At 42.6% G+C, this 12,097-nt stretch overlaps 1 protein-coding gene across 1 annotated transcript in view; it reads left to right on the forward strand.

The window, feature by feature from the left end:
* Window positions 1-12,097, forward strand: part of LOC309808906 (forkhead-associated domain-containing protein 1-like) — a gene marked incomplete at both ends in the record, with an annotated part of 77,217 nt that overhangs the window by 41,673 nt on the left and 23,447 nt on the right. Inside the window, 2 exons of the mRNA XM_082629476.1 lie at window positions 1,553-1,662; window positions 4,759-4,995. Of these exons, the coding sequence (XP_082485602.1) occupies window positions 1,553-1,662; window positions 4,759-4,995 (347 nt within the window). The remainder of the gene's footprint in view (window positions 1-1,552; window positions 1,663-4,758; window positions 4,996-12,097) is intronic.

Raw genomic sequence — 12,097 nt, forward strand, 5'->3', positions numbered from 1 at the left:
CTAGAGGTTCTGGGGTCCACAAAGAGGTTTGAGACCTGGCTGGGGGGCAGGGATCTTTGACTCTAAAATGCATAAATAAAAAATACAGAAGCAAAATGAATAAATGATGAATGTCCACAAACATGACAGTGCATGCTTCATTCATCATTAATGTTAATACTCATTAAAGTTTCATCACCACTGAAAACAATTTGTTCAGTTTCTCACTTCACAAGAAGATAAGAATGTGCAGTGACTGTCCAGAAACCATAGTCACTTGAAAATTTAAATTATGCCGCTTGGGCCCAAGTGATCTCACACGTAGAATTATAGAAATCTTTACAAACGTTTCTACACCAATAAAAAGAAATGTATTCAGTGTTGATGTGAGTGAATTGCGAGATGTCTGATGTGATACAGAGTGGGGTCCCCAAACACAATGCCATAATCCCTGAAAGTCATATAAAAAGGCCTTGTAATACTGGGGTAAATAAGAAAAAATATAGGAAAGCTTAAATGTCTATCAAGTGGATCCTAGTTAAACACGTTTGGCACACTTGGACAATGGACCACAATGCTACCCTGGAAAAGAACCAAGTACAGCTACAAATACTGACATGGGGAGATGTTTTTGATATTGTTAGCTGAAAAGTAAGCTGGATAAGAATCTCTGTCATGTAAATGCATTTTTGTTTTTTTTTTTTTGTTTTTTTTTTTTGTTTTTTTTTTTTTTTTTGCTACGCGGGCCTCTCACTGTCGTGACCTCTCCCTTTGCGGAGCACAGGCTCCGGACGCGCAGGCTCAGCAGCCATGGCTCACAGGCCCCGCCACTCCGCGGCATGTGGGATCCTCCCGGACTGGGGCACGAACCCATGTCCCCTGCATCGGCAGGCAGACTCCCAACCACTGTGCCACCAGGGAAGCCCCTGCATTTTTGTTTTTTGACAAGATATGACTGCAATAAAAAATATAGCTAATGTTTAGCGCTAAATGCGCTACATGAGGGGTCAGCAAACTTTTCCTGTAAAGAGCCAGATAGTAAATACTTTAGGACTTGTGGGTCACATGGTCTCTGCTGCAACTACTCAGCTCTGCCTTTGTAGCTGGAAAGCAGCCATAAATAATATGTAAATGAATCACTGTGGCTGTGTTGCAATAAAACTTTATTTACAAACATAGGCAGAAGGCCAGATTTGGCCGCAGGGCCATAGTTTGCCAACCCCTGCTCTATATCATTATTCTATTTAATCTCCAGATAGCCCTTTATAACAGAGACTATCAGGGATCCTGAATTATGTATGTGGAAACGAAGGCTTAGAAAGAGCAAATGACTTGCCCAAGGTCATCAGCTCTTATGCGGCATAGAAAAAAGTCTGGAAAGAGGCACACCACAGTGCATCAGTGCAGTTAACGCTGGGGAAGAGAAATGAGGCAGCTCTTACCCTTTCCAGTCCTCCTGTAATGCTTTCAGTGCATAAGTCTCATGAATGTGAAGGTTAATCTGAAAATATTCTTTAAGACTTTGGGGAAACTCACAGTCTCCTCTGCATTCTCTGTTGATCTTGTGTGTTAGTGTGGACCAACGCGGCGGAACTGTCGGAAGAATCAGTGGCCGAGGAAATTCCTGGGGCAGAGCCCTACAGAGAAATTTTTGTGGACCAGGACCTGTCCCAGCACGATAAGGTGAGGGGTCTTGGGGAAGCACAGAGCTACAGCAGCAAGAGGGACCATGGAGAGATTGCCACTGCCTCTTGTTCTCTGTGTCTCAAGGACTGTCCCTTTTTCCTACTTCCAAGAAACCACCTCTTCCTCCCAAGACATTCAGCCAGGTTTGGCCACTGCTCATTTTATCCCAAATAACATCTACAACTACAAGGTACTGAGCACCTACTGTGTGCTGGGCCATGTCCTGTGCACTTGACATTTATTAGCTCGTTAATCTTCACCAACTTCAAAATAGATTTTATCAGCCTCACTTTGCAGATGAGGAAACTGAAGCTCAGAGAGGTTCAGTGATGTGTTCACGGCTGCCCAGTGCAAGGAGCAGTGTTAGGATTCAAAGCGAGGTCTGGTTAGCTTCTCAGCGGGTACTTCTAACTCCCACACAGTAATCACTTGGTCAACCTTCAGTGATGGAACAGTGATGCAAAAACACGTTCCTAGCAGGAGGAATTGAGCCCTGAAGTCAGGGAGGCCTGGGCCAAGAGACTCGTTAAAGAACCAGAGAGGTTTAAAGCAGGGATGCGAGCAGAACAGGTGGATTCAAGCCATCCTGGGAAGGGCCCAGGTCAATTTCTCCCCACTTAGACACGACTCGAAAGTTACTCTAAAAGAAGCAGTCTATAATATCTCGCTTTCCTTCAGGGCCAGGGCCTGCTCCTGCAGCAATTCTCAGAGTTTGTGAGGAGCAGACCTACCTGGGGTTCTTGTCAGACACGGAAATCCAAACCTTCAGGAGGCAGGGGGTTCCAACCCAGGCATCCTGGGACCAGACTCTGAAAAATGTTGCAGAAAGGCGAGAAGCCACGCTCAGATTCTGTATTTACCGCTGTGTAACAAGCCATCCCCAAACTTAGCGGCTTCAAACAGCAATTCATTATTCCCCAGAATCTATGGGTTGACCTGGAAGGTTCCTTTGCTCGCGTCCCCTGGCCTCACTCATGCGGCCTCAGTCAGCCGCTGGCTTGGCCAGTTTGGTGGTCGGTCTCCATTGGCCTCCTTCCCACATCTAGGGCCTCAGCCAGGATGCCTGGACTGGTGCGCCCCTTTGTGCATGTGGTTTTTCATCACAGCACGGTGGTCTCAGGGTTCCCAGGGGGCCAGAGCAGAAGCTGCACAGCCTGTAAGAACTTGCCTGGAGATCATGCAGCATCACTTCCACTCCATTCCGTTGGTTAAAGCAAGTCACGGGGCCAGCCCAGACTAGAGGGTGGTGAAATAGACTGGATGGCAAAACTGCAAAGTATTTGTTGCCATTTTTCAACCTGCCTCAATTTTAACTCGGAAATATAGTGCAACCACTATAATTTTTTCTATTTATAGAAAATTGTTATAAGCCATTTATCATTTTTTCTATTTATAATAGAAAGAATTCTTTCTCTTTATAAGCCATTTCTACCCTAACTTGCCAGGACTCCTTCAAGTGACAATAAACAAATTAGCTTGAGGGGGAGCATCGATTAGCTCAACTTATTGGAAAATTTAAAGGGCCACTAGCTTCAGGTATGGCTAGATCCAGGAGCTTGAATAATGTCATCAGAACACCTCCTCACTACCAACCTCTCCCCTCTGTTTCCCTCAGAGTCTGGCTTTCTACATGAGGCTGGCTTTGTGTGTCAGAAAAGACAAACTCAGGCAAACAAGCCTACATATTTAAAGTTTATGATCCAAAAGAAGGCAAGATCCTCTCCCTCTGTAATCGATGTGTGAAATCTCTGATTGACCAGCTTGGGCCACATGCACATGGGGAGGTGGGACAGGAAGGAGCAGGGCACATGACTGACAATCCTACCCAGACCCCATGGAAGGAGGAACGCTCCCTCCAGAAGGGCAAGGGGACCCTCACCAGGAAAGCAGAACCCACAGCTGTCCACTGCCCTCTGCAAACTTCTTATATTCCAGCACTGGCACGGGGCCTGGCACTTAGTTGCTGCCCGATGAATGTTTGTTGCATGAGAAATGAATAAGCACCTGGCTGATCATAACAGGGTGAAACAGGGGAAACTGCCCAGGAGTAGGGAATATGTCTGATGCTCTCTCTTGAAGTTTTGCCACCAACTTTCACAAGGACCCAAAGGAAGGCCCCTGGCAGCAGCTGGCAATGTCAGACAGGCTTTCTCATGAGCAAGACCCTGTCCTTCCCCAGGTCACGGAGCTAGCAGGTCGTGAGGCTGACTGGACGGCTCTCCTGGGAATGAGCTGGCCCAGAAATTGCCCATTTACCTCCTCCCGTGACTGCTTTGGAAAAGGCCTCTGGGGAATTTTTTCTTCTTCTTCTTCTTCAGTTTTTCTGACATTTTATTGATAACGTCTGGTGAGAAGTTTGGGGGAATTTTTTTTTCCTTTTTTGGAAAACCTAACCAATTCTTTGGCTGCAGAGCTTTATCACTGGAGAGATGGAGGACAGGGTTAATTATACCTGTGGGTACAGTCTACCAGCAATTTTGTTTTTCCAGCCGAAAGTTGACATGAGCCCATGCAAATAAATCAGTATTCCTGTCTCATTTACTTTCCAGATTGAGTTACCTGGAAAAAATTCATACATGAATAGCCAAAAGAGGCAGGAAATATTAGAAGAGAGGAAAGGGAAAACAAATAGTTCAGAATGTTTTAAGTTAAAACAAATAACCCTCATTATAGGCAGAATGTGGTCAAACAGAATGTTGTTTTCCTAACTACCTTTCCTAGGTCCCCAGTGTGCTAGGCTGTATATTATAAATGAAAACACTCTAAGTAAACTTTCTAGCAACAAAAGTTCCCAAGTGGGATGGTTGTTCTTAATATGAAAGTCTAATTCTCGGGGAAAGGAAAGTTTCCGTACCTGTGAGGTATAGACATCCATTACAAGAGTCTATATACAGTTACCTCATTTTAACCCAATTCTTGTCTCTATGAGATTTTCGAAGTGACAGAGATAGCCTTGAAAGTCTGCTTTTTCCCTCCCTGCCTGCCCTCACCTTCCCAAAGAATGATACCATATTTTTCCTGTCTTTCTTTAAATGGGCTCAGCCTTACACCCAGACCCACACCTAGTAAATTTCCCATCTGGCCTCCACCCAGGATGAAATAATTCTGCTGCTGGGAAAAGAAGTCAGCCGTCTCTCCGATTTTGAACTTGAATCTAAATACAAAGACACCGTGATAGCAAGCCTGCAGAACCAATTGGCCAACCTGAGCCAGAAGCTGTTGGAAACAGCTGCCTCCAGGCAGAAGGAGAGGGTGATCCCGCCCAAGTTTCAGGTTCTGCATGAAGAGGACGATGCCCAACAGAGAGAGATCCAGAGCTTGAAAAACCAGGTAGGGCTCAGAGACAAGTGGGTCGGGGCCTTGCGGTCACAACACAGGGTGACAGCTCTCAGGTAGAGCCTGGGGGGAGCCACCCGGGTAGTTAGAAATGGGCAGTGAGCACAGCATGGTGAGGAGTGCAGTTCCAGGGAGTGCAGGGTTGGCAAGTTTCTAGCCTTGTAAGAACAATATTAGATTTGATTAAGTGCCTACCATGTTCAGGCCCCGGTGCAGGTGCTTTGGGTGCATTAGCTTATTTATTTATTTATTTATTTAATTTATTTATTTATGGCTGCATTGGGTCTTCGTTGCTGTGCACGGGCTTTCTCAAGTTGCAGTGAGCAGGGTCTACTCTTCACTGTGGTGCATGGGCTTCTCATTGCAGTGGCTTCTCTTGCTGCAGACCATGGGCTCCAGGCACGTGGGCTTCAGTAGTTGCAGCATGAGGGCTTCAGTAGCTGTGGCTCACGGACTCTAGAGTGTAGGTTCAGTAGTTGTGGCCCACGGGCATAGTTTCTCCACAGCATGTGGGATCTTCCTGGACCAGGGCTCGAACTCTTGTCCCCTGCATTGGCAGGGGGATTCTTAAACACTGCACCATGAGGGAAGTCCCCTCATTAGCTATTTAAACCTCAGTCTTCTGACACATGCCATTCTACAGATGAGGAGACTGAGGCACGCTCAGCGATGCCCAGGAGCTTGTTACAGCTTGCACAGCAAGTGAGAGACAGTGATGTGATTTGGGCTCAGCTCTGCCACCTTGTACACCTCATGCTTTCACACCCACTTTGCATTTCCACCCAACTCCTGTCGCTTCAGTGACCACTTCTCACACCCACCCGGACCCAGCCAGAAAGAGCTGGAGATGGGGAGAAGGAACCCCACAGTGTTCCAAACACTGAGGCCTTTATCAAACCCTGAAGGCAGCTGCTGGTTCATTTATAGGGAATTTCACCAAAAATTCTCCACCCAGAATGTCTGGATTTACCAGTCAACTTCCTTCCTCCTGAAACTAAATCCAAAAGAAAAAAAAATTTTTTCTTAAGTTTTAAAGAACTACTTTAAAATTGGCCACTGATCTGGTACATAAATTATATCTCAACAACGTTGATAAAAAAGCAATTGGAAATTGATGAATTTTGGCCTCAGTGCATAATTCTGCTTAAAACCGTAGTCAGATTTGGTTCAACATGACGGAGTGGAAGGACATGCTGTCACTCCCTCTTTCGAGAACACTGGAATCACAACTAACTGCTGAACAATCATCGACAGGAAGACACTGGAACTCACCAAAAAAGATACCCCACATGCAAAGACAAAGGAGAAGGCGCAAAGAGACAGTAGGAGGGGCGCAATCCCAATGAAATCAAATCCCATCACTGCTGGGTGGGTGACTCACAAACTGGAGAACACTTATACCACAGAAGTCCACCCACTGGAGTGAAGGTTCTGAGCCCCACGTCGGGCTTCCCAACCTGGGGGTCCGGCAATGGGAGGAGGAATTCCTAGAGACTCAGACTTTGAAGGCTAGTGGGATTTGATTGCAGGACTTTGGCAGGACTTGGGGAAAGAGCGATTCCACTCTTGGAGGGCACACACAAAGTAGTGTGTGCATTGGGACCCAGGGGAAGGAGCAGTGACCCCATAGGAGACTGAACCTGACCTACCTGCTAGTGTTGGTGGGTCTCCTGCAGAGGCGGGGGGCAGCTGTGGCTCACCAAGGGACAAGGACACTGGCAGCAGAAGTTCTGGGAAGTATTCCTTGGCATGAGCCCTCCCAGAGTATGCCATTAACCCCACCAAAGAGCCCGGGTAGGCTCCAGTGTTGGGTCACTTCAGGCCAAACAACTAACAGGGAGGGAACCCAGACCCACCCATCAGCAGACAAGCAGATTAAAGTTTTACTGAGCTCTGCCTACCAATGCCACAGCCAGCTCTACCCACCACCAGTCCCTCCTATCAGGAAACTTCCACAAGCCTCTTAGATAGCCTCATCCACCAGAGGGCAGACAGCAGCAACAAGAAGAACTACAATCCTGCAGCTTGTGGAACAAAAACAATATTCACAGAAAGACAGAAAAGATGAAAAGGCAGAGGGCTATGTAACAGATGAAAGAACAAGGTAAAACCCCAGAAAACAACTAAATGAAATGGAGATAGGCAACCTTCCAGAAAAAGAATTCAGAATAATGATAGTGAAGATGATCCTGGACCTCAGAAAAAGAATGGAGGCAAAGATCGAGAAGATGCAAGAAATGTTTAACAAAGATCTAGAAGAATTCAAGAACAAACAAACAGAGATGAACAATACAATAACTGAAAAAAAAAACACACTAGAAGGAATCAATAGAATAACTGAGGCAAAAGAACGGATAAGTGACCTGGAAGACAGAATGGTGGAATTCACTGCTGCGGAACAGAATAAAGAAAAAAGAATGAAAAGAAATGAAGACAGCTTAAGAGACCTCTGGGACAACATTAAACACAACAACGTTCACATTATACGGGTCCCAGAAGGAGAAGAGAGAGAGAAAGGACCCGAGAAGATATTGAAGAGATTATAGTCAAAAACTTCCCTAACATCGGAAAGGAAATAGCCACCCAAGTCCAGGAAGCACAGAGAGTCCCATACAGGAGAAACCCAAGGAGAAACACACCGAGACACATCGTAATCAACTTGGCAAAAATTAAAGAAAAATTATTGACAGCAGCAAGGGAAAAATGACAAATAACATACAAGGGAACTCCCAGAAGGTTAACAGCTGATTTCTCAGCAGAAACCCTACCAACCAGAAGGGAGTGGCATGATATACTTAAAGTGATGAAAGGGAAGAACCTACAACCAAGATTACTCTACCCAGCAAGGATCTCATTGAGATTCGATGGAGAAATCAAAAGCTTGACAGACAAGCAAAAGCTAAGAGAATTGAGCACCACCAAACCAGCTCTACAACAAATGTTAAAGGAACTTCTCTAAGTGGGAAACACAAGAGAAGAAAAGGACCTACAAAAACAAACCCTAAACAATTAAGAAAATGGTCATAGAAACATACATATTGATAATTACCTTAAATGTGAATGGATCAAATGCTCTAACCAAAAGACACAGGGTTGCTGAAAGGATACAAAAACAAGACCCATCTATATGCTGTCTCCAGGCGACCCACTTCAGACCTAGGGACACATACAGACTGAAAGTGAGGGGATGGAAAAAGATATTCCATGCAAATGGAAATCAAAGGAAAGCTGGAGTAGCAATACTCATATCAGGTAAAATACACTTTAAAATAAAGAATGTTACAAGAGACAAGGAAGGACACTACGTAATGATCAAGGGATCAATCCAAGAGGAAGATATAACAATTATAAATATATATGCACCCAACATAGGAACACCTCAATACAAAAGGCAATCGCTAACAGCTCTAAAAGAGGAAATCTACAGTAACACAATAATAGTGGGGGACTTGAACACCTCACTTACACCAATGGACAGATCATCCAAAGAGAAAATTAATAAGGAAACACAAGCTTTAAATGACACAATAGACCAGATAGATTTAATTGATATTTGTAGGACATTCCATCCTAAAACAGCAGATTACACTTTCTTCTCAAGTGCGCACGGAACATTTTCCAGGATAGATCACATTTTGGGTCACAAATCAAGCCTCAGGAAATTTAAGAAAATTAAAATCATATCAAGCATCTTTTCTGACCACAACGCTATGAGATTAGAAATGAATTACAGGGAAAAACCTGTAAAAAACACAAACACATAGAGGCTAAACATTACGTTACTAAATAACCAAGAGATCACTGAAGAAATCAAAGAGGAAATCAAAAAATACCTTGAGACAAATGACAATGAAAACATGACGATCCAAAACCTATGGGATGCAGCAAAAGCATCCCATAGTTCTAAGAGGGAAGTTCATAGCTATACAAGCCTACCTCAAGAAACAAGAAAAATCTCAAATAAACAATCTAACGTTACACCTAAAGGAACTAGAGAAAGAAGAACAAACAAAACCCAAAGTTAGCAGAAGGAAAGAAATCATAAAGATCAGAGCAGAAATAAATGAAATAGAAACAAAGAAACCAATAGCAAAGATCAATAAAACTAAAAGCTGGTTCTTTGAGAAGTTAAACAAAATTGATAAACCATTAGCCAGACTCATCAAGAAAAAGAGGGAGAGGACTCAAATCAATAAAATTAGAAAGGATAAAGAAGTTACAACAGACACCGCAGAAATACAAAGCATCCTAAGAGACAACTACAAGCAACTCTATGCCAATAAAATGGACAACCTGGAAGACATGAACAAATTCTTAGAAAGTTATAACCTTTCAAGTCTGAACCAGGAAGAAATAGAAAATATGAACAGACCAATCACAAGTAATGAAATTGAAACTGTGATTAAAAATCTTCCAACAAACAGAAGTCCAGGACCAGAAGGCTTCACAGGTGAATGCTATCAAACATTTAGAGACGAGCTAACACCCATCTTTCTCAAACTCTTCCAAAAAATTGCAGAGGAAGGAACACTCCCAAACTCATTCTCTGAGGCCACCATCACCCTGAAACCAAAACCAGACAAAGATACTACAAAAAAAGAAAATTACAGACCAATATCACTGATGAATATAGATGCAAAAATCCTCAACAAAATACTAGCAAACAGAATCCAACAACACATTAAAAGGATCATACACCATGATCAAGTGGGATTTATCCCAAAGAGGCAAGGATTCTTCAATATATGCAAATCAATCAATGTGATACACCATATTAACAAATTGAAAAAGAAAAACCATATGATCATCTCAATGGATGCAGAAAAAGCTTTTGACAAAATTCAACTCTGATTTATGATATAAACTCTCCAGAAAGTGGGCATAGAGGGAACCTACTTCACCATAGTAAAGGCCATATATGACAAAGGCACAGCAAACATCATTCTCAATGGTGAAAAACTGAAAGCATTTCCTCTAAGATCAGGAACAAGACAAGGATGTCCACTCTCACTACTATTCTTCAACATAGTTTTGGAAGTCCTAGCCACAGCAATCAGTGAAGAAAAAGCAATAAAAGGTATCCAAATTGAAAAAGAAGAAGTAAAACTGTCACTGTTTGCAGATGACAGGATACTCTACAGAGAGAATCCTAAAGATGCCACCAGAAATCTACTAGAGCTAATCAATGAACTTGGTCAAGTTGCAGGACACAAAATGAATGCACAGAAATCTCTTGCATTCCTATACACTAATGATGAAAAATCTGAAAGAGAAATTAAGGAAACACTCTCATGTACCACTGCAACCAAAAAATACAATAGCTAGGAATAAACCTACCTAGGGAGACAAAGACCTGTATGCAGAAAACTGTAAGACACTGATGAAAGCAATTAAAGATGATAGCAACAGATGGAGAGATATACCATGTTCTTGGATTGGAAGCATCAATATTGTGAAAATGACTCTACTACCCAAAGCAATCTACAGATTCAATGCAATCCCTATCAAATTACCAATGGCATTTTTTAGAGAACTAGAACAGAAAAGCTTAAAATTTGTGTGGAGACACAAAAGACCCCGAATAGCCAAAGCAGTCTTGAGGGAAAAAAATGGAGATGGAGGAATCAGACTCCCTAAATTCAGCCTATACTACAAAGCCACACTAATCAAGACAATATGGTACTGGCACAAAAACAGAAATATAGGTCAATGGAACAGAATAGAAAGCCCAGAGATAAACCCACACACCTATGGTCAACTAATCTATGACAAAGGAGTCAAGGATATACAGTGGAGAAAAGACAGTCTCTTCAATAAGTGGTGATGGGAAAAGGACAGCTACATGTAAAAGAATGAAATTAGAACACTCCCTAACGCCATACACAAAAATAAACTCAAAACGGATTAGAGACCTAAATGTAAGACCAGACACTCTAAAATTCTTAGAGGAAAACATAGGAAGAACACTCTTTGACATAAATCACAGCAAGATATTTTTTGATCCACTTCCTAGAGTAATGGAGATAAATACCAAAATAAACAAATGGGACCTAATGAAACTTCAAAGCTTTTGCACAGCAAAGGAAACCATAAACAGGATGAAAAGACAACCCTCAGACTGGGGGAAAATATTTGCAAAGGAAGCAACTGACAAATGATTAATATCCAAAATATATAAAGAGCTCATGCAGCTCAATATTAAAAAAACAAACAACCCAATCCAAAAATGTGCAGAATACCTAAATAGACGTTTCTCCAAAGAAGATATACCGCTGGCCAAGAAGCACATGAAAAGCTGCTCAACATCATTAATTATTAGAGAAATGCAAATCAAAACTGCAATGAAGTATCACCTCACACCAGTTAGAATGGGCATCATCAGAAAATCTACAAACAACAAATGCTGGAGAAGGTGTGGAGAAAAGGGGACCGTCTTGCACTGTTGGTGGGAATGTAAATTGATACAGCCACGATGGAGAACAGTATGGAGGTTCCTTACAAAACGAAAAATAGAATTACCATAGGACCCAGCAATCCCACTACTGGGCATATACCCAGAGAAAACCATAATTCAAAAAGCCACATGCACCCCAATGTTCATTGCAGTACTATTTACAACAGCCAGATCATGGAAGCAACCTAAATGCCCATCGACGGACGAATGGTTAAAGAGGAAGTGGTACATATATACAATGGAATATTACTCAGCCATAAAAAGGAACAAAATTGGGTCATTTGTAGAGACGTGGATGCATCTAGAGACTGCCATACAGAGTGAAGTAAGTCAGAAAGAGAAGAACAAATATCCTATATTAACGCATATATGTGGAACCTAGAAAAATGGTAAAGATGAACCAGTTTGCAGAGCAGAAATGGAGACACACATGTAGAGAACAAACGTATGGACACCAAGGGGAGAAAGCGGCAGGGGGTGGGGGTGGTGGTATGATGAATTGAGAGATTGGGATTTACATGTATACACTGATGTGTATAAAATGGGTGACTAATAAGAAAAATATAAATAAATAAACATTTTAAAAAAGGAGAGAGGAAAAAAAAATCATAGTCAATGCTTGGGGGCCTTTGTTCTCTTGTT

The sequence above is a fragment of the Mesoplodon mirus genome (assembly GCF_964341445.2).
Source record: "Mesoplodon mirus genome assembly, chromosome: 7".
NCBI classification, from domain to species: domain Eukaryota; kingdom Metazoa; phylum Chordata; class Mammalia; order Artiodactyla; family Ziphiidae; genus Mesoplodon; species Mesoplodon mirus.